Source organism: Ips typographus, linkage group LG1, assembly GCF_016097725.1.
Source record: "Ips typographus isolate SLU linkage group LG1, UJ_Ityp_2.0, whole genome shotgun sequence".
Lineage (NCBI taxonomy): Eukaryota > Metazoa > Arthropoda > Insecta > Coleoptera > Curculionidae > Ips > Ips typographus.
Genome location: NC_138422.1, coordinates 27,935,401 through 27,960,463, shown reverse-complemented (window position 1 = coordinate 27,960,463; position 25,063 = coordinate 27,935,401). Strand labels below are relative to the sequence as shown.

The 25,063-nt window shown below is 32.8% G+C and overlaps 6 protein-coding genes and 1 long non-coding RNA gene across 13 annotated transcripts in view; 4 read left to right on the top strand and 3 right to left on the bottom strand.

Moving 5' to 3' along the window:
* Positions 1–25,063, top strand: part of mus301 (mutagen-sensitive 301) — a 178,741-nt gene that overhangs the window by 153,486 nt on the left and 192 nt on the right. The window contains exons 1-15 of one of the 5 annotated variants that reach the window (XM_081995659.1): positions 17,638–17,764; positions 17,835–17,869; positions 19,087–20,219; positions 20,272–20,480; positions 20,533–20,678; positions 20,730–20,854; positions 20,908–21,020; positions 23,122–23,336; positions 23,386–23,626; positions 23,685–23,805; positions 23,855–24,012; positions 24,185–24,280; positions 24,383–24,481; positions 24,535–24,723; positions 24,869–25,000. In XM_081995659.1, coding sequence (XP_081851785.1) covers positions 19,118–20,219; positions 20,272–20,480; positions 20,533–20,678; positions 20,730–20,854; positions 20,908–21,020; positions 23,122–23,336; positions 23,386–23,626; positions 23,685–23,805; positions 23,855–24,012; positions 24,185–24,280; positions 24,383–24,481; positions 24,535–24,723; positions 24,869–25,000 — 2,946 coding nt within the window. In that variant the 5' untranslated portion in view covers positions 17,638–17,764; positions 17,835–17,869; positions 19,087–19,117. Of the gene's footprint in view, positions 1–17,623; positions 17,870–19,086; positions 20,220–20,271; positions 20,481–20,532; positions 20,679–20,729; positions 20,855–20,907; positions 21,021–23,121; positions 23,337–23,385; positions 23,627–23,684; positions 23,806–23,854; positions 24,013–24,184; positions 24,281–24,382; positions 24,482–24,534; positions 24,724–24,868; positions 25,001–25,063 lie in introns of those variants that run through there. The other 4 variants (XM_081995658.1, XM_081995660.1, XM_081995657.1 and 1 more) reach the window with 4 other exon arrangements.
* On the top strand, positions 117–1,616 carry LOC145740261 (gametocyte-specific factor 1 homolog). The gene is made up of 4 exons (XM_081995702.1): positions 117–464; positions 525–687; positions 742–873; positions 925–1,616. The coding sequence occupies exons 1-4, from the start codon at positions 448–450 to the stop codon at positions 1,267–1,269; spliced, it is 657 nt and encodes a 218-aa protein (XP_081851828.1). The 5' UTR covers positions 117–447; the 3' UTR covers positions 1,270–1,616.
* LOC145740256 (STAGA complex 65 subunit gamma-like) lies at positions 1,291–8,158 on the bottom strand. 3 transcript variants are annotated; one of them, XM_081995694.1, is made up of 7 exons: positions 7,886–8,158; positions 7,635–7,828; positions 5,708–5,818; positions 5,535–5,656; positions 5,299–5,480; positions 5,114–5,242; positions 1,291–5,044 (listed from the first exon to the last, which is right to left on the bottom strand). In XM_081995694.1, exons 1-7 carry the CDS (start codon positions 8,059–8,061, stop codon positions 5,002–5,004), a joined length of 957 nt encoding a protein of 318 aa, XP_081851820.1. In that variant the 5' UTR covers positions 8,062–8,158; the 3' UTR covers positions 1,291–5,001. The 3 variants fall into 3 exon arrangements, with proteins under 3 accessions (XP_081851820.1, XP_081851819.1, XP_081851821.1); XM_081995693.1 differs by having other exon boundaries at positions 5,708–5,814; positions 7,622–7,828; positions 7,886–8,156; XM_081995695.1 differs by having other exon boundaries at positions 5,108–5,242; positions 5,708–5,814; positions 7,622–7,828; positions 7,886–8,155.
* Positions 8,365–9,507, bottom strand: LOC145740265 (uncharacterized). Its single transcript, XM_081995706.1, has 2 exons — positions 9,384–9,507; positions 8,365–9,183 (listed from the first exon to the last, which is right to left on the bottom strand). The coding sequence occupies exons 1-2, from the start codon at positions 9,436–9,438 to the stop codon at positions 8,915–8,917; spliced, it is 324 nt and encodes a 107-aa protein (XP_081851832.1). The 5' UTR covers positions 9,439–9,507; the 3' UTR covers positions 8,365–8,914.
* LOC145735141 (uncharacterized) lies at positions 12,810–13,506 on the top strand. Its single transcript, XM_081988923.1, has 2 exons — positions 12,810–13,090; positions 13,142–13,506. Exons 1-2 carry the CDS (start codon positions 12,820–12,822, stop codon positions 13,504–13,506), a joined length of 636 nt encoding a protein of 211 aa, XP_081845049.1. The 5' UTR covers positions 12,810–12,819.
* Positions 13,759–14,970, bottom strand: LOC145740266 (uncharacterized). The gene is made up of 2 exons (XR_014181376.1): positions 14,104–14,970; positions 13,759–14,049 (listed from the first exon to the last, which is right to left on the bottom strand). It is a non-coding gene; the product is annotated as an uncharacterized LOC145740266 (long non-coding RNA).
* Positions 15,222–17,324, top strand: LOC145740254 (odorant receptor 10-like). Its single transcript, XM_081995686.1, has 8 exons — positions 15,222–15,338; positions 15,395–15,751; positions 15,852–16,061; positions 16,112–16,353; positions 16,412–16,511; positions 16,647–16,751; positions 16,809–16,964; positions 17,143–17,324. The coding sequence occupies exons 1-8, from the start codon at positions 15,333–15,335 to the stop codon at positions 17,191–17,193; spliced, it is 1,227 nt and encodes a 408-aa protein (XP_081851812.1). The 5' UTR covers positions 15,222–15,332; the 3' UTR covers positions 17,194–17,324.

Sequence of the window (25,063 nt, the reverse complement as noted above, 5' to 3'; positions counted from 1 at the left end):
GATTCTTTTTGCTCGAAGCAACCAAATATAAACAAAACTGTTTTACGACAAACTTCGGAAGTTTCATTCAATTGCCCAGTAGGCGAATGTGGGGGACAAAGATGGCGACTTCCGTCTCGGTCGCTTAATGCACAAACGGGGTATTTGCTACCCCACTACCTCCTAATTATTTTTGCTTCAAGCGAAGGTTATGTTGTTAAAATGAAGCGGTAACAAGAATCTATATCAGGATAATTCAACGTGATCTTGCCAGAAATTGCTTGTTATTTTATATTAGTTCATGTATCTACCACCTTATCTGTCTACCACCATACCATGCGACACGATTGGTGGGTCTGTCTATACTAGTCTCCCCTCCTCTCTCTGTCTTTGCTGAATGCTGAGCTTAAGGTCTAGTGTTTGTATAATTTATTTGGTTTATTGCTGGTAAAGGTATTGCTTATTAAAATGGAAGTATTACGAGAGTGAGTTGAACATTACTTAAAATTGGTAAGGTTCATACAAGCCCTGTTTTTAATTTGCAGCAATGAAGAACAAGTTCAGTGTCCCTACAATGCTGCCCATTATATTCGTAAATGTCGAATGGACGTACACTTGAAAAAGTGCAGAAAAGCCTATCCAGAAAGTGCAAATTTTGGAATTTGTGACTTTAATGCTTCACACCGCATACCACTACCCGAGTTGCAGGTAAAAAGAAGTCATTCTGGGTCATGTCTGTTTTCTTAATGTCAAAATTACCAGTACCACCACTGCAACTGTCCCAGCAGGAAACATGTAGAGTTGCAGATATTTACTGAAGAGGGATCAGAACCAATTGACCCACCTGGGCAACCTGGACCTTCAGTACCTGTAGATACCTCTTGGGACACTGATGTATGTATTTGTTTGACTTCCCTTAAAGTGGCTTCACTAGACAATTTTCAGGTTGAGGTCCCTTCATATGACCCAGAAAGATACTGTGAAGCTAACCCTATTTTGCGTCGTATCGATACCGAGTCGGCGTCAACTAGACGAAATTTTCGCATCTCTGAACGCCTAAGATTCAATAACTTGAATTTGGACCAAAGTGTGCCCAAGCCTCTTAGCACTTCTAATTGTAATAAAGTCAATACTAATCTTGGCAAAGTTCAACTGCCTCCACTTCCTGTATCTGACGTCAATGCCACTGTAGAACCTACACCAGACAATGTTTTAAAACTGCTCGAAAGGACGTCGATTCTTCCAAAACGGGCTGTCATTACTACCACCACAAGAAAAAGTGAATCTTGATTTCTCATTTACATAGAGGAGTTTACACAGAAGATTTTACTTTAAGATATGTTTATTTTTCTGTTTTTGTATTTTATCTATGACTAAAGTTACATAAGTTGTACTGTAAAATTGTACATCAAAAAAGTCTAAGACCGTTCAGTTTGTGATTGACCAATAAGCCCAGTGTTGTGTAATCTTGGATTCCTTCTCTAAATGCAGGGCTTAGTTTTAATTAAGGTATGATAATAATGTTTACTTTGATCCCTTGAGAGATTTAATTTTTGTTTGTTATCTGCTGAAAATAGTTTACTAAAGTTAGATTTAGTTACAATATTGTAATTAAATAAAGTATTTTTACTAACAAATTTTAGGCAGGGTTGTTAAATTACTAGTTTAGACTTCATACATGATGATGTGTTTTTCTGTTTGCTTGTCAATGGTATAAGTTTTGTTCTTTGAATTAAAACTAGTATTTTGATGTGTAGCACTACATAATTTAAAAACTGTCTTCCAATTTCAGTGGTACATCATAATAAAAGGTTTGAGATATGTTCTATATGTTTGTTGAGACGAGTTACTCATTTTTTTCTTTGTTTATTGGGCCTTCTGTCTCACACAAAAAAGGTTTGTTGGGAAAATGGAATTTCGCACTATTTTCAACTAAGTTGAAAATAACATTAACCTAGTCGTCCCAACAGAAGACCACTGACTTAGGCTCGGTCTTGATATCTAAAAACGCTGAAGTTTCGGTGGAAAATCTACCACCGTCTTCAGAGAATCTAAAAAAGAGAACACAACGGCAGAACACAGAAAACAACAACTTAATAAATATTAAACTGAATATTTCCCTCATGTGTTAAATGTCCCATATGAGCAGTGCATTTTCACCAGAATGACAGCGATAATTGCATTCTAAAGTGATAATTGCATTTCGATAATTGCACTGTACGTATCTATAACGACTGCATTGTTGTAGAGCCTATTGCTAGTATACTAATTGTTGTCTTTGCGCAGTTTTTTGACTTTTTATAACCAAACAATGTCAAACGCGATGTCAACAATAAATTAATGAACGGTTTGGAACTTGTTCATTGAGCTCCATTGAGCAATCTATAGTTGCAGCAAAACCAAAACATTTTCTTTATTCGGGAAATATTCCCCAAAATTACATTCGTGCCTTAAAAATGACCTGATAATTCTGCGTTCAAACTTGTTATCTTTGCAAACTGCATTCGGTCATTTTCATATTTTTTTCTAAAAAAGCCCTCCACCTTCGGTGTCGGGCTCTTTCGCCAAAAAAATATGAAAATAAACTCATGCAGTTAAGAGATAACAAGTTTTCATGCAAAATTATCGGTAATTTTTATGCACTTGTGCAATTACCCCCGATAATGTTCAATTTGAAACTCCGAGAAGGGTTTTGTCAATGAAAATTGACATAAATTTTGACTTTTTGTCATTCCAAAAGGAAAGGTTATTTATTGTTGTAGTAAAAGGTGGGTTTTATAATGAAAACAAAATTACAAGAAATTTCAGTTTCGTTTGATATGACCAAGTGTTATCTCCTCCTCCGGAATATTTAACCAAGTTTGGTCAATATTAATAGAGGATGTAGCAACACAGAAGTCATGGTTTAATCTAATATATGCACTTTCTTTTAATTTACGTCTTTTTGAATAAGTTTCTTTGTCTATGATACTACATTCATTCAATGGGTTCTCCATTGTCTCCAATATTAAGTAATATTGTCACGTTACGGGGTTGCTCAGACGAAGAAAACCACAGGTATACAGGTAAGCCGTTTTTATTTAAGATGAATCAACAAAAGGTCTTACCCCCAGATTGCCAAGAAGGCGAGGATCATGACGTGAGGAGCGTCTGAAGGGTTTCGCGGAGGGCGCACGCTTACCGGGGGTGAATAGAACCCTAGACTAGTGTCCCAGGGCATTCACCACGCCGAATAAGACGCGTTGGTACTGTCAAAGGGAGATAAGTCGGTACGGCAACTAATGCTGCTCGCCCGTGCTATTTCCTTTGACAGGCTGATTACCGGGTGCTTGCACTTGGTTACCAACTGTTCCACTAAAAGCTACACAGATGGTAATCCCAGACTATCCCAGAGATCAGTCAGTGACTTCCCTCTGGGGAAGACCCCAGAGTTCGGTAATCTGTACGTGCTTTTGGTGCAGTATTTATACCCACATCATGACCCCAATTCGCCAATATTGCTGACACAAACATTGTACTGGGGGAGACCGGGGCAACTTAGGGTAACGGCGCCTAGTGTAATCTTTATGTTACAATATTTTTATGGAACATTTCGAAGAAAATAACATTAATAATTTTAATTATAAACCAACAATCTGGTGGAGATATATTGATGATGTTTTCACAATATATCCATTCGGTAATGATCATCTTAAACAATTTCTAACTCACATAAACTCAATAGAACCCACAATCTCATTTTTTACAACAGAAACTGAACAAAATAACAAACTTCCATTCTTAGACATTCTAATCAAAAAAGACATAAACAAATTTGAAACAAAAGTATACAGAAAACCAACCCACACAAATAGATATTTAAACTACAAATCCAATCATCCAATAATGGTAAAAAAGGTATTGTAAAAAGTTTATTTGATAGAGCCAAAATTATTTGCAATAATGAACAATTTAATAAAGAAAAATTGTTCATTAAAAATGTTCTAAAAGAAAATGACTATCCTGAAACATTTATTAATAACTGTTTTAGGGATCTAGAACATCCAAAACAATCTGGAAATCAAAATCAAATTTTACCTTTTACTAATCTTTTTATTCCTTACATTCCAAGTATTTCTGACAAACTCAAACGAATAGCTAAAAAATATAACATCAGAACAATATTTAGAACTCAAAACACATTAAGATCACACTTAACTAGAACAAAACCTTACAATGAAAATGAATCTACAAGAAACGTGATATATAAAATTCCTTGTGAATGCAATCAATTTTATATTGGTGAAACCTCCAGATCTTTAAAAAAACGTATTAAAGAACACCAAAATTATTTAAGAACTGGAGACTTTCACAAATCTAATATATGCCAACACGCGTTTGATAATGATTATAGAGTCAAATGGAATGAATGTAGTATCATAGACAAAAAAACTTTTTCAAAAAGACGTAAAATAAAAGAAAGTGCATATATTAGATTAAACCATGACTCCTGTGTTGCGACATCCTCTATTAATATTGACCAAACTTGGTTAAATATTCTAGAGGAAGAGATAACACCTGGTCATATCAAACGAAACTGAAATTTCTTGTAATTTTGTTTTCATTATAAAACCCACCTTTTACTACAACAATAGATAACCTTTCCTTTTGGAATGACAAAAAGTCAAAATTTATGTCAATTTTCATTCACAAAACCCTTCTCGGAGTTCCAAATTGAACATTATCAGGTTTAATATTTATTAAGTTGTTGTTTTCTGTGTTCTGTCGTTGTGTTCTTTCTTTTTTAGATTCTCTGAAGACGGTGGTAGATTTTCCACCGAAACGTCAGCGTTTTTAGGTATCAAGACCGAGTCTAAGTCAGTGGTCTTGTGTTGAAACGACTAGGTTAATGTTATTTTCAACTTAGTTGAAAATAGTGTGAAATTCCATTTTCCCAACAAACCTTTTTTGTGTGAGACAGAAGACCCAATAAACAAAGAAAAAAATAAAAGGTTTTTTAAAAAACAAACTTATCTATTAATATCAACTTGAATACATGACAACTTCAGCTTCCTGACTTGATGATCTGCATAAAATAAATAAAATGAATGCAACACAATTAAAAGCACAGGCCTAAGAAAATATGTACACTCACTCATCAGCAGCGGCAGTGTCTAAATTCCTCAACAAATCATATTCGTTGGTAATCAGGTCTTCAGGATTGATCATTTCAGTATCAATGTCCATTGTCACATCTTCCTCTTTGACTGTCACATTAAAGCAGCTAAAAATCGCAAATTTAACACACAAAAAAAATTCATGACAAAAAAATACATTTACCTCCCAAATTGTCCTGTAGGAGATAAAGGTTTAGCATTCACCAATGAAAAGTACTGATCCTCTAACTTTTTACACCGTTTTAGCAAAGTACCAACATACTTTACAACTCTGCATTGGTAATAATTGTGTAGGCCTTTTGCGCCCCCTAACCCCATTTCGACTAAAACTCGTTCCAACACATTCTAAAAATTCACTCTGTCAATTTTCCATTTAATAAAACCAATACTTTTACCTACAGGAAAACCTCCCGCATTTAACTGTTCTTCTTCATGTAAAGCCTCCACAAACCGGTTACAAAATTTAGTGTAAAATTGCTCCAACACATCTACTAGCACGTCCAGTACACTTTGGTACGAGTCTTAAAGAATGTGTATTAATTAAATATTGAATTAAAAAAAGTTTAAATTACCTTCAAAACCGATTTGTGCCATCATTACGGCTACACACTTTGCTAGAATCTGTTTTAAAACTGGTTCACTCAATTCGGGAACTTCATAGTCAGTGTCTACGCATTTCCTTAAAAATATACAGTGTGTCCCAAATTGATTCTACATGTAATGGGATCTCTCTAACCGTAAGAGCTACAGAGTCGGTTAAATGGGGAAAGTTTTAGAGAATTTTATGTGAAACTTATTTCCGGTTTCCAAATTAAATTATATTTCTCCGTTTTCCGGAAAATTGGGAAAACGTCAGAGGCTGCATTTTAAACACTCTTTAACAAAACCAAAGAGAGTTTTGAAAAGACAAGACATTATTAAGGCACTTTTTTACGTAGAACACGATGACGTAATTAGAAAAAATCTATCGTCCTTGGTTTTCCGAGATATGGACGACGCCATCTTGAAGGCGGCCATAAGAATTTACAAAGTTATCATCCATATCTCGGAAACCAATTAGGATAGATTTTTTCTAATTACGTCATCGTGTTCTACGTAAAAAAGTGCCTAAATAATATGTTAGTTTTAAAACTCTCTTTGGCTTTGTTAAAGAGTGTTTAAAATGCAGCCTCTGACGTTTTCCCAATTTTCCAGAAAACGGAGAAAGATAATTTAAAACTTTCCCCATTTAACCAACTCTGTAGCTCTTATGGTTACAGAGATCCCAATACATGTAGAAGTAATTTGGGACATTCTGTATAATTAGATTTAAGAGTAGAAGCAAATTATACAAGATAACACAAAAATCAATGTTTGCTGTAACATTTTTTATTCTTTTCAAACCTTACTGATGATTTTTGACCAAAATGTAGCATGTTTCTTTTCAGTTCTCTCTTTCTTTTTAGTTTCATTTTTATTTCTAATTTAGTTGAATGTCACATACTAGGTGAGCTTTTTACCATTATAAGGCTCTTAGATTTAATCAAATTTCTATGAAATTTTGCTAAACTGAGAGATAAATGGGAGACATATCATATTACCTAAAAACTCATAATACCCTACTTTATTATGCAATAATAAATGGGGAAAAGGGATGCAGTTTGGACTGGAATTTAGGGGTTTTTACTCACTTTATGTAGGAATAAAGGGAGTGCTACTGTTTTTTCATCTAAGAGGGTTTCTTAATGAATATCTCCTCTCTCAAGAAATATTGATTCATCCGAAAAAAATGTGGGTTGAGCTTCTAAAACAGCTTCAACCTGTCAACCTGTACTAAAGCTTATTAGATTTTGCAAAACATTTTTTATTTATTTTTCTTTTCTATTATACAGGGTGTTCTTGAATTTGTGTCACAAACTGCAAGGAGAGATAGAACATCAAAAATATTGAGCAAAATATGAAAGAATTGTTTGCATGATTATTCATACCCTCTTAAAGGCCCCTTCTTTGAAATGCAGGGTGTTAAAAGTTGAAAAAGTGTAAAAAATGTTTTTTTAGTACCCACTACACAACCCATCCAACCAACTTCTCTATGAACGTACAAACATGACCAAAATAACAGACAGACTTATACAACTACAGAACAAATGGAAGAATAATCGAAACAACTGGACAATAATAAACCCACTGTGCATAACAAGACAAACCAGACAATCCTGTTACCTCTTTCCCACTGCCACCCTACTAGAACACTTTAACTAAGATTTTTTTTTTTTTTTTTGTAAATAAATTGTAAAAATTAGAAATAAGTTAACATGTATACTAAAACCATAAAAAAATCCCACTGTAAACATAGGCAGAAAGACCAAGTGGTCGATAGCCTTTTTTCTGTTGAAAATAAAGATTATTTATATATATATGTTTTTTTAGTGTAAATTGATTGTTTTTGCATAAAGCAGTGGAGGACATTTCAAGTTTCAAATTCAATTCAAGTTTACCTAACTTACCTTACTGAACTTACTGGAATAAAATTCAAATTATTTGTAACATGCTTTACTTTCATTTCAGGCATTGGAGGTATAGGCTCATAAACCTCTTCCACGTGTACATTGCTCTCACCAGGCTTTTGTAGAGGTTTAATCTTTGTGATAATGTTATTCATCCATTTATGAAGCTGGATCGAGTACATTACCAGCGGATTGATTTCTGGTAAACTGTGTTAAAAATTAATAGAAATAAATTATAAGAATTCAATTATTTAACAAACCTACACAATATCTTGGATCTGCATTACATTTTCGTCGTCTGGATAGAAGCTTAAGCAGTCTGGTTGCATACTTTTTTTAATTTCCTGTGACACATCAGGGAGAGTATGGTTTGTGACTTTGGGAATTTCACCCCAATGTTCAGTAGCAGTGTACGACTCATCACTGTCACTTTCCGACATTATTTATTATTAATTTAAGAACACAAACTAAATATTAATATTTGAACTGTTTTTGTTTACAAACAAAATGTAACCTAACCAAACTTTTGGTTTAGTAGAGGAGTTTTCAAAAACTGTGTCTATTTATGACAGATGACAGAATGCCCGTTTTTCACAATACTTCTAGCGTCTACTAGTTTGAATGTTTGAAACTTGAAATAAATAACAAAGAAACCCGCTAGTTTCTATTCTTTTTACGTAAAATGCATCACAAAATTGCGAATATTTTAATTTATATTTATATTACATTGTTTGTATTAAATGTCATGGTTGACCAGTAATATATGTGCCATGTGTCAAGTAAAGACTTGTATTCATATTTATTTTTCAGTGGTTTCTTCATTCATTCCCAAGATGTAATATAACACTGGAACTGCTTAAAAATACTTATAAACCGATAAAAATTGAAAACAATGATTGCAACACTAAGGCCGCATTCGTTTTCAAGCTCTATGGAGCGAGCAGATGGTTTTTGACGTCACAATGACGTAATTTGACAGTTGGTCAAATTATGGTTTTGCCAAATTACGTCATCGTGACGTCAAAAACGCTCTGCTCCCTACATGAAGATTGAAAACGTTTGCCGCCTCTTTATATACAAGGTGATTCAAGATCAAATCCAATTTGGTGAAATATGTTGCTTTGTTAACAGATAATATTTTGATTTTGATTAGACGTTAACCAATAGCAACTCGTTTGATAATAGCATAAAATTCTATTTTTTAACAACATTTTTTGGTGTAAGACAAAAAAAATGATTTAAAACTATATAACAACTTATTTGCTAAAGTATGCACAAGTAACAATTTTTTCGTTAATGCGGATTAATAATAGCCCCATTGTAAAGTTGGTGTACAAATTCGAGTTGGCTTCCAAACCTGTCAGCATCTGTCGTTTTTGAAATGTTAGTTAGCAGTCTGAAAATTGATAGGAACGTTTCGATTTCTAGGCAAACTTGTCCCTTCCTTGTTAAATAATCTTTTTTCACTTCAGCCGAGAGAGTTACGTATGTATCCGCTATTACTTGTTGTTCCTGGATAGTGTAATTAATACAAAACTCTTTGGTTGTACGGGCATTTGTTCCTGAAAAAAAAATTCAAACCATTAATAATATAAAATTTTTACAAAACAATACAATATTTTACTCAAATATAGTTTGTTCAACGTTTTAAGTGAATAACTGTGTAGGTATATTTTTTTTAGACCAAGACGAAGAAGACATAATCTTAAACAAATAATTAAATAAAAAAATAAAAAAATATAAATAAATTTTACGAACTTACCCTGCATAAGATATGAGAAACCAAGGATAATTATCAAAACCACATTAGAATTCATGGTAAAATGTAAACTTTTAGAAATCTGTCAAACCCCTTATTGAGAAACAACGTTGGATTTGGAATTTCCAGTGTTTTGACTGGTACTAAAATTATGTTTTATATATAATATTCGAATTCGTCTAAACCCCCTAAAGTTATCAGGTCCGATAAACAAAAATATACGATACATCCTAAAGTCATCAATAAAAATTAATTCATTTGATCCAAATCGGAAACATTTTCTAGTGCAGTTCCGTTATTCAGAATCTATGCATTATTTTTCAATACTATTTGATAGCGTGAATCATTTGTATTATGTATTGATTTTTGCCGGTTTTCGTCTGAAAAGATTAGTTCGCTCGTGTTTTTGGTATTTTAGATTTCTGGGACTTAGTTTGATTATAATTTATATATTTTGAGTCAATATTTAAATAACGCTTTTACGATTCTCACAAAATGCATTATGTTAATTTACAAAAGTGATTCATTCAACTATTTAAAGTGAGTTTAATTAGTATTAGTATATGTTACTTCATACAAAAGTAAAACATAAAAAAATACAGAAGAAAAAGGTGAACTAATTAGGTACACAAAACTTTGACTTTGTGTCATCCTAAATACTGGGTGTTGTAAAAACAATATGAGTGCCCGCGAGGCACTGTTTTTTGAAATAAAATCAATGGGGCCTTTACATAATTTTTATTATTCCATCTTTTGGAAAGAGAAAATTAGAATACATCATTATTTTTACATTTTTTGGATTATTTTTTCAAAATTGGTGACAGAGACGTCGAGACGAATTTTAAGAGACAAATAGAGTTGAAATTATTAAAAATAACTTCAAATATTATGCCTAATCTATACATATCTCAAAAACTATATAGGAACTATACATGTCTAAAATTAAGAAACACCCTGTATTAATGTAAAACCAATGACCTGTAAAAAAATAACTAAATATAACGTATAATTAAACTATAATAATTTAACGAAAGACATTAAATTATCAATGCAATCAAAATCGAAAAGTGCTACTTCCGCCATGAAAAATCGGGGAAATCGTAGGAAATTAGTTTTATCTACAAAGAAAAATTCAAATATCTTTGAAACTGAGCCTATAATTTTTGTAAATCTGGCAAAGTCGTAATAACAACAACATAATCTAGGTATAATGCAAATTTAATGTTAAATCCGATAAGCCGTTATAGACATATCAAAGATTATTAAATAATTCTAATAACAATAGGTGCAATCCTTACATTATTGTTTCATAAAAAACTAGTAGACAATGTAATAGGAAAACCGTTTTTTTTGATAAAACACATCATTATTTAAAAATGCAAACAAGTTTATTTTGTTTTATTGAAAAGTTGTTGTTAAGGAGTGGATTGTGAACCATTGTCAAATTAAGTCACAAATTATCTTTGGCAGACTGTTCCTATCTTTGTTGAGAGCATTGTTTTGTGATGGCTCATCTCTTTTATCGTGGATTTTGAATGAATAATTTAATTTTTTGTACATCTGTATAGGGGATGGTACAGAGATTAAAGAAATTAAGGCAACAAAGAACTTCTACAACTTTTATTAGTGGTTATAAAAATAATATGATGGAACTGAATCACAAGAATCCGGCGTCATAAACCTATGACTATTTTTCGATTAAATTCACCGTATTTCAGTTTTATTTAGTAAGAAATTCGATTACGGTTATAGATAAGTTAATTTTAGACGACCTTTTACTGGATTACTCAAGGTATATGCACCATATGCATACTGGTTATTAGGTAATATCACAGTCTAGTAATACGTAATATGTAGTATTATTTATTATCGGAATGTATCATAATAACTTGAATTCCGGAATTGATTAATCCCATAGATTAATTTGAAAGTTTTGCACATTATGGGGTTCCCACTCAATGTAATCATCAAATGTCCAAAAAAGGCTCGATTGTAATTTATCTCATATCGAGTAATTTTGTATTTCAAGAAAATGGTAATACAAGGTAGAAACTTTCAAGCTTTCATCATATAGGTAAATTCATATAGTCATTTGCAATTGTTTTGTCTAGATCATTACCTTTTAGATTGCCTTTATTTACATTTATAGGATAAAAAGAATAAAATGAAACAAACACAAGTATTATAATTCGATTAACTGCTATGGAGATCCTAATCATAATATAAAATCAATGACATCTTCAAGTAAACCCATCATACAGTTTCAGGCAGTTTGAAATGTACATAACCGTAATGTTTCGACTTATTTTCTTTAGTTTAATGCTTTTTCAGCCCATTTTAGCAAAATTAATACCTTTGAAGCGTTCCAATGTGGGTGCACTACTTACACAGTATTTAAGCCCTAATTTAGTGAATGTGTTGATCAGTGATGATAAAAACACGTTCAAACTTCTTAATTTGACTTATTTAAGCTCAACAGTCGGACGTTTTGAACGGTTCATCAAGTTGTTGAAAAAAACTCCTCAGTCGTTTATTATTGCTAATGTACCTATCCGCAACATTGCAGATATGTTTGATAACAGTCCAAATGTTTTCACTGGTGCTGTTCAATATGTTGTGATTTCAAATGAAACCAATATGGTGCAAGATATCGCAGAACTGCTGTGGCAACACCGCTTTCCTCACTCTCTTATACTCACTCACAGTGAGGATGTGACAACCGCTTACATTCTAGATATTCAACACTGTGGGCAGGTGGTCAAGACTAAAATGGTGGATGTTGTCACAAAGTGGAGTTTAAGGGAGCAATTCTCAGGTTGTCCAATCTACGCTCTGTGGATTACGATGCCACCGTTTGTGAACGAAATCAACAGCAGTAAACCAGGAATTTTTATTGAAATGCTGGACGCTATAACTTTTATCAGTAAAAGAAAAGTTATTTATAGAGATAATGATCCTATCTACTTGGAGGAAATTGCTCAGTCCTACACTTTCGACTCTGTTCTCAACGATTTGGATGGCGAATACGCTCAACTGTTTATAGGTCCCACAAACACTCACACTGCTACAATTTTTGACTTATCACCGGTAGTGACTGATGATAGTATGTTGTTTCTATGCCCTAAACCTTTAGATCGCTACCTGAAAACAATCCAGTCTAAGGATATGCTAATTCGTATTGTTGGATATGGTTTATTCCTTTATGCACTAGTTGTCCTTTTCTATTGCATGGCAAAGGAAACTCTGGATAGGGACTTGTTTCCTTCTATATCCAAAACGTATTTGGTCTTTTATGGTCTTATGTTTGATATTCCTTCTCTGAATAATAGATTTCCTAAAAAGGATCATTTAAGGATATATCTTGGTTATTTTAAGTCATTGCTATATTTTTTAACTGGTTTTTAAGTTAAACTTTTCAGGTGCTATAATGTTACATGCTATGGTCCTGTCAATGTATATCCAGGGTTCTATAGTCAGTGACTTGAGTTCAAGTATTTACGGAAAACCCATAGAGAACATAATTGATCTACTAAAATCAAATCTGCCGATCAAAACGTTAAATGGATTATCGTATTTGTTCCAATTTTCCACAAGCGAAACCGATTTGCAAGTGTATAGACGGATAGAAATTTTAGAAAAAGCCAATTATCCTTTCGAAGCTGGCAGTTTGGCAATCAACCGTAAAAACTTTGCCACTATTGTTGATACAGGTGAACTAAAATAAATTTTATTACAAAACCCAAATAAAACTGAAATTTTAGGATTTTTGATTATGAGACCAAATGTTCTAAAGTCTTTTAGCGTATTTGAAGTGTACAACATGAAACAGGCAATAGCTATGCAGAAAGACTCCTACTTCTCCCGCCAATACATTGAGTGGATTGCCCAGTTAATAGAAATTGGATTAGTTTCCAAATACAGTAGAATCTATGAGAATTTCTACGCTATAGAAAATTTCGTGGAGGAGGATAGGAGGGATTTTGTTGTTACTTTCACTCAGTTTTTCCCTGTGATTGTAATGGTTGTCGTTATGTATTTGTTAGCTTTCTTACTGTTTGTTTTTGAATTTACCCATTTTTCACTCCGACGTTACGCACAGAAATTTGTTAAGATCGGATTGAAATAAATTCATCTATAAAGGTCTAAATTTGAGTAGAAACTGTTTTTTATTTGACAGTTTTCCTGTACACAAACAAAATTATTTGAGTTTCAAGCCTTTTGCAACGTTCTTCAAACCATTGATATGTTTTTGTAATAAAATATGTGAATGATATAGTTTTTTAAGAACCGTTAAAGTCAAACTCTCACCATTTACACTTACAATAACAAACTCCTCTTTCAATAACAAACCAATCGAGTTTAAACGTATATTATAAAATATCGAGTAATTCTAAAATTAAGCCAATTATACCAGTGAATCAACTGCTTTCTCCAGTCTGCACTTTTAAGATCTGATCTCCTCCAAATTCTGGACTTTCGTATTTCTTCGTAAGTGCCCTTCTCTTTCTGCCCACGTTTTGAGTTCTTTCAATTCGAAGAGTATAACATGCTTCACCCTCAGTCATCTCGACACTGCCTTTGCTTGTTGTGGAACTGACGTTGTATTTCAAACAAGCAGTCACTGGTATTAGTGGTATTGAAGTGATAGTTTCTTGAGATGTTGACATACCTAGTTAGTAAATTAATGTTTAAATAAAAATCTTATGACTAACAGAATACTTACATGCCGCCAGCAACAGTAACCCACCGAAAACGATGCTGACATTCATCTTTTTAATGTTAGAGAAAATATCAAAAAATCACTAAGCGATATAAATATACTTTATATGAATGAATAATGATGGTATTAGGCAAATGTTTTTAATTTATACCCATTTATTATCTAATCACATGGTTTTTTTGTCATGTCCAAAATCTGCCTGGACCATGGCTAAACAGTGGGATAATTCTGAACGTCATAGTACACAAGAGATTCCAAGAGGACTATTTTTGAACTATAATAGTTTCCAGTTTGCTGGTTGCATGAAAGATAAAAGTGTACCGTAATTGTTTTAGTGTTATCTAAGGATAGATGCAAGCGTCATCAATAGAATCAGTGCAACTGTTCAGGAATAATTTACTTAAATGATTTGAAAAAATCAAGCTAGACAAAGAGTGGATGGTAGGAGATGCTCTCACTGAACGCATGCATAACATAAGGATACACACAACATAACATGTACATGTCTGATGAAACCAATAAGTAGAAACATATGTGTCCCTGGGTATCATGTTGCAGAACACGTTATATTCTCGTTTAGTCTATACATTTAGACAAGTAAATGCATGTTTTTTGAGTCATGATGGTGATTAATATACAGTTACAAGACATCGACAACTTAAACGGAGATGTTTTCAAAACTTCCTATACATATTAAAAAGTTATGCATCTTTTACAGAAATATTGCTAAATGCTGTTTTTCATTTTCAATTAGAGTGTAACCATCAACTTTGGTGAAAAAATTTCAAGTATCGCAATTTTCAAATTTGTGTGTACTTTTTAAACTGTTGAAAACAAAATGAACACATTTTGAGCCATTACACTGATCAAGTCACAAATCTTGCTCAGCACAAAACAGTGAATAATGGATATCTACTGCAATAAGAAAAACTTGCACCGGCTAAATTATTTAAATATTTTAGTGCAAATTTTATTATCAATAATAATAAAGCTAGCAGTATGTAATTATGTGACTTCATGACGTTTTGTGGCAATTATCATAATTTAGTCGGGTTAATTGGTAGTGTTGTTTTTCTGGCGATTATCAATTTATGAGCCACTGACCAACAAGGGTGGATTTTCTTAGATAATTTATAATTACCATCTGAATTATTAAAGTATAAATTCACTCCAAACTACACATTATGACTTCTTTATAGTTGTATCACGAGGGGTGGAAGTAAGTAGTCAAAATGAATGTACGTTAACTATACAAAAAACTTCAACAGGGTGCTAACACACCACTTTTTATTAGGCTTTCCCAGATTCCGACAGTTTGACAGCCCTTAAATTCACTTCAGTATTGGGACTGTTTCCATGGAAATTAGCGTTTCAGCAGAACAAATTCTACCAAACGCTCTACTACTGGTACTCATTGTTTGTGCTGTTGTGGGATATCGGATTTGTCTTCACTTCCTACGTAGAATTGGTGATTTTGCTTAGAGGCGAAGTGCTTCATATCGACGAAATTTGCACTAATATTCGCATTACCACGATCTACACCTGCATAATTATTAGATTGGTGATGATTCGCACTAGTTCGGGGCTTTTGAAGCTCATTCAGGAAATTATCGATTCGGATAAACAAGTCACTATTGTGGATGATGAGGAAGTTAGTACTGTTTTTTAGACAATATGCAATTAAAATGAATTATTTCGTATGTAATCATCAAGCTTTTGCTAATTCTTTATTGGAACCTATTAATTTACAGACTACTAAACTTGTAAAAACAGAAACGTCCATCAACAATTTGAAATTCATATGGTACGTCGGTATTTGTTGTTCAATTGGATTGCAATTTTTTATTCGTCCATTGGTGGCCGAACCAGAAATCATCCAAATCGGCAACATTACCGAAGTAGGACCAAGAGACTTGATAATACTCACTTGGTTTCCGTTTGACGAGCAAAAATACTACTGGGTAAATTTGCTTCAAACTAACTCCTTAAACTTATAAATTGCCATTTTCAGGTTGCTTACTTTTTGCAAGTTATCGATGGAATTATAGGCACATTATTTGTGGCATTAAGTGACGTGTTTATAGTCAACTTGATTCTTTATCCTACCACTCAATTAAAGAAACTTCAGCATATTTTCAGGAACTTTGAACACTACCAGCAGTCTTATAAGAGGCTGAACAGCTGTGAAACTGAGGAAAGCGCTGGCATTAAAGTAATCACACATTTGGTGCAACGTCACCAAAGAATTATAAAGTACTTACTGAAATTGGTAAGCTTTGATAAAGGTGTCTTGAATAGGACTTATTTGTAGATTCGTAGACACATTCAATGGATGGATGGGTCCTTTGATGGTGTTTGATTTCTTGCAAAGTTCAATTCAGATTGCTTCGATTCTGATATCTGATTTGAGGGTAAAGTATAGTTTACGAAACTGTGTAATAAGTGTATTACAGAAAAATCTAAGCAGGATTTTGTTTTTGTTTGAAAACACTTAAAAATGTATTCCAGTATTTTGGCTTCCTTGGAAAACTTGAAGTTTTTTTTAGCGTGATATAACATTTGCCATGGTCTGTTTCATTGTTACATTCTTTGTCGGTATGGTTCTGAGGCTGTATCTACATTATTACTCGGCCAACGAGCTTATCCTTGAGGTTTCACCACTGTGTGAGTTTCAAGTCGGAATTTTTATTAATTTACCATGTTTGTAGAGTGAAAAATTGGCGGATGCGATATGGTACAGTAACTGGTACGAACAATCCCCGAAAATCAAGTATTTGATGCTGATCGTTATCATTCGAGCTCAGAAATCGCTCAAATATAACATAGGCGCATTTGGTATAATGTCGCTAGAATCTGGCATAGCGGTAAGTTTAATATACATAAGAAAAAATATACATGGTGTTTGGTTATAAACACCTGTTTTTGCCGTTTAACATTATAACTGCTGTTATGTTAAAAAAATTTGTTTTAAAACTTTTCGGCAATGATATTTCAGCAAAGTAATTACTTGGGTATTACGTTTTGTAACTTTTTTTGTTACAGATCTTAAAAGCTACATACACCTACATAACTGTGTTTACAAGTAACAATTAAAAAAAAAACAAAGCCTAACACACTGAACTCGTATGACCACGCTGTATTTAAGGGCTGTATAATTTATTGATTTTAACAGAAATTACATAAAAATAGATCTTTATAGAGAAAATATATAGTATTGATTGCAATTTTTGTTTTATTGTAAGCTAAAACAATAAAAAGTTTATTTTTATTTTAAGTTGACTGGTTGAAATTGGATTGTTTTTATATCCTTTCTAGTTTGGAGGCCATATCTCACTTCATTGATTGCGACCAACCTGATCAGTGATAAGTACTGATAAGCCTTTTTAACAGATGTCACGTGCAGCTGTATTTATTTTTGAATACTTAGGTCACGTGATAATGGTCAAATTTTAAAAAGTTTTTGTTTTTAAGGCCGTTTGTCAAATTTCAAATGTTTATTAACCAAACTTTATGTTTGTTTATCTAGGTTATGTTTTTTTGTTTTCAATTTAATGATTATTAATTTAATATTATTTTCCCTTTAAATATATGATAATTTTCAATTATTGTTAGCTGATTAGATTAAGAAAATTGTTTTTGGTACGTAGATCTAGTACTATTTAATGTAAGTTCAGATTTTAGTACATTTAACAATTACAAAGACAGAAGTCATCACCAAAATTAAGTTTTTATAGATCAACACAAATATCAAAGGGCTAAACATCAAAAGGTAAGTGTTTTTATTAAAAAAATGTTATAATCTATGTTATACAATAGCAAATGTGTGCTAGAACCAAATTTGCACAATAATATACATCTGTATTTATTGATTCTGTATCTGGTGCACTAGTATTATGTTTTTGAACATGATATAGCAATGTTTTTAGTTTTTTCAATTAGTTTTAAATAATCCTATTGAATCATATTGACAAATGTCCAAAATCACTCAAAATTCACTAATATACCTGAAAACAGACAATGCAAGTCAGAGAGTATTAATGAGTTTCATGTTTGGGCTCTAATATAATGATATTATATTAGCATCATTATAAACATTTATCTAAAGAGAACAAATTTACCTGAAACAATGGTTATCATAAAAAACTTCTTGAACAAGAAACTTTAAACTATGTTTTAAAATAGACATAAATCTATAAAACTTCAAAAAAATTTTCAATGATTCATAAGTATATTAAAAAATCTTTTTAATAATAAATACTGGTTAATTGACTGTTTGAAATGGAACAATAGTATAATTAAAAACAGAACTAATGAATGATTACTGTAAAGATAAATTTTGTATATCAGGAGTATAACCTAAAACATAAGTAAGGATACTTAGGAGAGACATAAAACCTAAAATTAGCAAAAGTGGTTGGTTTTGGTCATCTTGAGATTTAAAATAACTTCTACTTTATGGAGTAAGGCAAGCAGTAAAGGCAATTAATGAAGCTACACTCTGGAAGTCTTTAAATTGCTCTTTCATTGATTATGAAAGAGCAATTTAAGTATGCAGACATCAGTATGGTTGAAATAAAAGCTGTAATAATAATGGAATCAGAAGCCACTGAGGACTTATTGTTTATTATTTAACTATTGAGTCAGGACCTAATTGAGGCAACAAGGTATCTGATGGGATTTCTTATCATTAATAATGTGTCCTCCATGAAACAAATAGGAAAAACACTTATTTCTTCAAAAATAGAGCAGTATTATGAAGAGTAATTTATGAAAAATTTAAAAAATATGTTTTTCTTTAATAACCTTTTACTAAGTTGCCTACATATCTCAGATACAAATTTAAAATGTTTTCAATTTAACTGATGCTGTTTAATTTTCGTAACAAAAATCTTTATAAAAATCTAAATTTAAATAAATATTGAAAATAATCTTAAAGTCTTGATCAATATTACCTATATACTGTAATTGACATTTGGTTGTTTCTAGGAACATTTTCTTGCCTAACTTTGCAGTCAGAATGGAAAGAAAAAAACTGAAAGTCATTAATGAAAACGCCAATCTAATTAAAATTGACAAAGTTGGCAATAGTGAATCTACAGAGCATGAAGACTACGATCCTTTTGCAGACTCTTTTGATAGTAACATCCTGAACGAAATAGACACTAAATTAAAACAGGATGACACCAACTTAAAATCCCAACATCACAAGGAAAACTTAAATGACATGTCTCTTTTATTCACCGATCACGCGGTCACTCAAACGTTCAAAAAACATGTCGATCAACTTTTTGAAGACATTGAACAATCGATATGCTACATGGGCCCGGATAATCAGAATGACAGTTTTGCCGATGAAATTTTTGGGGTTTTTACGTTCAAGGATGAGGAAGCGAAAGAAAATGTGAACCTCGACGATACTCGAATACAGCAAGGTTTGAATAAAACCAGCGATATGAATTGTAGTCTAGGGTCTTTGTTGAAGAAGGCTTTAGTTAAAAATGCCGGAAATAATGTGCAACTTTCCCAGAAGTCTGTAATTAATTATGATGTTACTTTGAATAGGTCTTTGATCAATGAGTCTGAGTTTAGGAATTTGGGAGATTTTTTCGGGCTTCCTGACACCGTGAAACAATTAATTAAACATTATAAAGGTATTGAAAATTTGTATGACTGGCAGAAGGAGTGTTTGGACTTGGCAGTATCCAATCGTTCTAATTTAATTTACGCTTTACCAACTAGTGGTGGTAAAACTTTAGTGGCAGAGATTTTGATGTTACGTGAAATACTTTGTTACCAGAAAAACGTAATTTTTGTTTTGCCTTTTGTTGCTATTGTGCAAGAGAAAGTATGGGATATGTCTCCGTTTGCGGTGGCTTTGGATTTTCTGGTAGAAGAGTACGCGTCTAGTAAAGGCACTTATCCACCAAAAAAACGTCGCAGAAAACATTCAGTCTACATAGCCACAGTAGAAAAAGCTCTAGGCTTAGTAAATAGCCTTATAGAAACTGGAAGACTGAACGAAATCGGTTTGATTGTAATTGACGAGCTGCATTTTATTGGAGATGAAAGCAGAGGCGCCACTTTGGAAATATGCCTTACCAAAGTAGCTCACTTAAACGGTACCACTTTAGCATTTAAATCGACAGCAACTTTTTGCAATTTTGTTTGCAGAAAACATTCAAATTGTTGGAATGAGTGCCACTGTTGGCAATATTAACGATCTTGCCAAATTCTTAAACGCTCAAGTATACTCCAAAAATTTTAGACCGGTGGAATTGAACGAGTATGTGAAATGTGACAATGAGATTGCTCAAATTAACTGGAACCACAAGTATGATGAAATAAATTTACTCGTTGATGCGCGCAAATTGGATTTTAAGGTATTAATTCCACCAAATTAAACTTTATTTTACTGTATTCTAATTCTTCCAGTACTCAGAAGAATTGTTGAAATTAGACCCGGACATGCTAGGAGGATTGGTGTTGCAAGTAATCCCTAAAGATTCCTGTTTAGTGTTCTGTCCTTCGAAGAAAAACTGCGAAAATGTCGCTCTTTTATTGAGTAGACTCACCAAAAAGTAATTTGTTCTTTGGTGTTTTATTGGGTTTCTATACAGGAGCGGTTTTAGGAACTTGCTGGATCACAAAAAGAGTGAAAAAACCGATTTAATTAAGGCTATAAGCCAGGAAACGGGAGAAATTTGTAAAATACTGAAAACTACTATTCCGTTCGGTATTGCTTATCACCATTCTGGTATGTTATGGAGCTCAGTTAAGTTGTAGGAGTTCAGGGTGTGCTTGTTTTAGGGTTAACTAATGAAGAAAGGAAATTATTGGAAGAATCCTTCAGGGGTGGTATTATTTCAGTGATTTGTTGCACTTCTACTTTAGCTGCAGGAGTAAACTTACCAGCAAGAAGGGTAAGTAAGTGTTAGTATTAATTAGGGTATATTTATGATGTACAATAATAATAATAATAATCTTTATTTAGCACATGGTTACATAAGAAACATATGGTATAAGTAGTGAGAAAATAAAAAACTGCAGAACTTAAAATAACAGACTAAAAACACTAAAACTATTTAAAACAAAATATTGTAAAAATTTAAAGTTACATTTATAAAACTGTATATGAAAACAAAACTAGTAAACTAACACTAATTACAAAGACCTTACATGCGCTTTAACTAACTTTTTAAAAACATTCAGGTCCCTGCAGTCCTTGACACTCTTTGACAACATGTTAAAATTATACACACCCCTATGTAAGACAGAGTTAAGCATTAGATTCGTATTACACTTATCCAGTAATACAAAGTCATCACAGTTTCTGGTACTATGGTCATGTATATCCCTAAAAGCTACAAACCTATCACAGATATATGAAGGCAGCATTTTGTTTTTTAGTTTAAAAATAAACACATACGAACTAACTAAAATATTTTCTTTCACAGATAATATATTTGAGACATTAAGCATGGTAGCAATTGGTGTATACCTATTACATTTCAGTACCGTTCGCATGGCTCTGTTTTGGACTATCTGTATTTGGTCAATTTTGCATGCCGGCAAACCATATAACAATGTGGAACAAAAAGAAAGATGAGGTGCAGCTATGCTGTTGTACAGTAACAATTTAGTTCCCATTGACAGCTGGTCTCCTATTCTGGATACAAAACTAACTTTTTTTGAGAACTTCCTAATAATATACTCTGCATGCCGACAGAAATTCAAATTTGCATCCAAAATAACCCCTAAATATTTTATATAACTTTCGTGCTTAATTTGATCATTATTGAAACTATATTTATTTCCTCTATATTGACATCATTCAAGCTGTGTTTTTTTCCAAATAAGCAGAACTTGGATTTCGAAGTATTTATGCATAATTTGTTAATGCAAAGCCACTCGAAGATTTTTTCCAAATTACGATTGATAGTTTGCTGCATACCCTCCAGATTTCTCCCAGCTAAGTAAATCATAGTATCATCCGCAAACAACTCTATACTACACCCGTCTATGACACGCACAAGATCGTTAATATATAACAAAAACAACAGAGGACCCAACACTGTACCCTGAGGAACACCATGCCGAACATACAGAGACTCTGAAACACAATTTTTAAATTTAACTCTCTGTTGCCTGTTGCTCAAATATGACTTAAACCAACTCAAAACATTGTTTTTAAGATCCATACAGCTCAGTTTCTGCAACAAGATATTCCGATCCACCGTTTCAAAAGCCCTTTTAAAATCTAAAAACACTGCTATTACGTAATTACCCCTATCCATCTCCCTTTTAAAAATATCACAAGTATTGACTATTACAGTTATTATCACAAGTATTGATTATTAGACTATTACATAATAAAGTTAGTTAAGCTATTTATAAGTTATCTACAATCAATTAGCGTCCCTAAGTCCTATTTTTGAGTTTTCTAATTTTTTTTTTAAAATAAAATAATATTGATTTTATGGAAATCGATTTTCTTGAATTTTTTTAGTCATCTAATTTTAATTTGAACATTTTATTGTAGTTGCAATTTTTACCGTTTTTCCATTTTCAAATGTTAAAAAAAGTTATTTTTGTGGAATTTTTTTTTCAGAAATTTTTAGAAGCTTAATTTGTAATTTTTTCCCAGTTTCAGATAAATATCAGAAAGCTTGTTTGATTTTTATAAACCATCTAATACAAATTATAGGCAATTTAATCGTGTTACGCTGCTGCAGTATCGTTTATGGTCAGTTTAAGCAGAGCCTGGTTGTTTTGATAACTTTTGAATGATTTTTGCTATTTATTACCAGACTTAACCACATTTCATAATTGGTTTATTACTTATATAAAGCTAGCAATATTCTCGACCTACAGATTTTGATCAACTTGTGTGTAATGAATAGCAGATTCTTACCCTGAAAGGAGCGAGAATCAAATCTGTGTAACTTGAAATTCTGTTCTGAAATCTGAATACATGCGCTTTATTGGAGTAATTTAATAATGACATACATTATGTAACTTTAGGTGGTTTTACGATCTCCTTACGTAGGAAGAGACTTTATCACTCTTTCAACGTACAAACAAATGGTAGGAAGAGCTGGGCGCGCTGGTTTTGGCGAAATTGGCGAAAGTATTATAGTCACTACAAAGGACGAACTGCCTAAAATAAAAAAGCTCTTATTGAGCCCCATGAATCAGGCTGTATCCAAGTTGCATAATAATAATGCGACTGGACTAAGGTACTTTCAACTGAAAGTAGGAATTATTTTGTTGATATTCAACGTTTAGGCACCTATTGCTCAGTTGCATAAGTTTGGGCTCGGCCTCTACTAAAGCGGAGTTGCAGAAAGTGGTTGAGAAAACTCTGATGGCTGTACAAGCAGAGTCGTTGGGTCTAAATATTAAATCTCTTACCAACAAGGCAATCAAGGAGCTTTTTAAGATGTGCGCTCTAAAAAAAGTCGGATGGAGCGAAGATAATCAGAGTTTACAGTCAATGAATGTTAGCGTTCACATGGATGACAGTGTGGTAGCTTAACTTCACTACAATAACAATTACCTCTAGAAAATTATTGTATATTTTGCAGTCTTCACAAATTTCCCTGAGTTCTATAAACGGTGACAAACCGGCAAAACCAAAAATAACCTTAGTTCTGGATAGTAACACTAAATTACTTGTTAGCAAACTGGGAACGGCGGCCATTAAAGGTTATAAATCTTTTTCTCTTTAGTAGAGAAATAAATAATGGTTTTTTAGGTGGTTTGGAGTTAACTAGATCCCACCAGCTCTATGAAGACTTATACGCAGCCCAAAAGGCTCTGGTGCTATTAAATGGTTTGCATTTGCTTTATTTGGTGACACCTTATAACACGAGTGAGCGAGTTAATCCAGATCTGTTAGTGTATCATCAAGTGGTAAGAACACTTTGAGTTTTTCTTAATTTTTGTTATGAGCCAGGCGTAAATCTCAGCACAGTGGGTAGTTTTGTGATTGTTTTTTTGATTTACGCAATTACTGCACATGTTTTATAAGAACTACTCTCTGTTTGATAGTGTTGGAGTCTGTTAACATTTGTCCCCTTTTTAGTTGACTAACTTAAAAGAAACTGAACGACTGACTGCAGAAAGATTGGGTTTTGACGAAAGTGTAGTTTGCCGTTTAGCCATGGGTTCTATTCCAAAGGTTTGTTTAAAATTCTAAACTTTATTTATTCGTTTTAACTTATAAAGTGAAGGTCAACAACTATCTTGTTTATTCTTGTTATTTTCTTTTTGTTTTCCTCAGAAAATTCCGGATAGCGTGTTTAACCGATTTTACGTTACATTGATGCTGCACGATTTATGGAACGAAATTCCCGTTTTTGAAGTGTCGCAAAAGTACCAAGTAAGTTCCTTTGAAGGAAATGACAGCTCTTCGACTGATAGAAATTAATTTAGATCGACAGAGGAATTGTACAAAATTTAATGACCACTGCCGCCACTTTTGCTTCGAGCGTTGTAAATTTTTGCGAGCAACTCGAAGAGTTTTGGGCTTTCGCACATTTGCTCAAAGGTATGAGCGCCCGATTGGCTCATTGCTGTATGCGCGAGTTGATTCCTTTGATGGAACTTCCAGCTGTGAAACAGGTATAAGATTTATTATGTATTTAACTTAAGAAACAGATTTTTTGAAATTATTGCATTATTCAAAAGGATTCAGGAAACTTTTTCAGAGCATATATAACATTCTGTATTATATTTTAAACACAAATACAAGAAAATGTATTTTTAGAGTCGAGCTAGGCAATTGTATTTGGCTGGTTACAAAAATCTTCAAAGTGTCGCTAAGGCAAACGTTGACGATCTGATGCAAATCGAATTTATGACTAGAAAAGTTGCTAATCAATTAATAGCGGCCGCTAAGGTTTGTAACACTTATGTTCTAAGTAAATTCAAAGCGACGTTTATATGTATATGTGTTTTGTGT

Excerpts from the sequence above, each read along its gene's own strand:
- LOC145740261 (XM_081995702.1), top strand. Across the intron at positions 688-741 it reads TACCACTACCCGAGTTGCAG|TACCACCACTGCAACTGTCC; the intron begins GTAAAAAGAAGT and ends CAAAATTACCAG. Across the intron at positions 874-924 it reads ATACCTCTTGGGACACTGAT|GTTGAGGTCCCTTCATATGA; the intron begins GTATGTATTTGT and ends GACAATTTTCAG.
- LOC145740256 (XM_081995693.1), bottom strand. The coding sequence starts at position 8,061 with ATGTCGGAAAGTGACAGTGATGAGTCGTACACTGCTACTGAACATTGG. Across the intron at positions 5,657-5,707 it reads GGCACAAATCGGTTTTGAAG|ACTCGTACCAAAGTGTACTG; the intron begins GTAATTTAAACT and ends ACATTCTTTAAG. Across the intron at positions 5,481-5,534 it reads TAAATGCGGGAGGTTTTCCT|AATGTGTTGGAACGAGTTTT; the intron begins GTAGGTAAAAGT and ends GTGAATTTTTAG.
- LOC145740265 (XM_081995706.1), bottom strand. The coding sequence starts at position 9,438 with ATGAATTCTAATGTGGTTTTGATAATTATCCTTGGTTTCTCATATCTT. Across the intron at positions 9,184-9,383 it reads TTTCTCATATCTTATGCAGG|GAACAAATGCCCGTACAACC; the intron begins GTAAGTTCGTAA and ends TTTTTTTTTCAG.
- LOC145735141 (XM_081988923.1), top strand. The coding sequence starts at position 12,820 with ATGGTCCTGTCAATGTATATCCAGGGTTCTATAGTCAGTGACTTGAGT. Across the intron at positions 13,091-13,141 it reads TGCCACTATTGTTGATACAG|GATTTTTGATTATGAGACCA; the intron begins GTGAACTAAAAT and ends CTGAAATTTTAG.
- LOC145740254 (XM_081995686.1), top strand. Across the intron at positions 15,752-15,851 it reads CTATTGTGGATGATGAGGAA|ACTACTAAACTTGTAAAAAC; the intron begins GTTAGTACTGTT and ends ATTAATTTACAG. Across the intron at positions 16,062-16,111 it reads ACGAGCAAAAATACTACTGG|GTTGCTTACTTTTTGCAAGT; the intron begins GTAAATTTGCTT and ends TGCCATTTTCAG.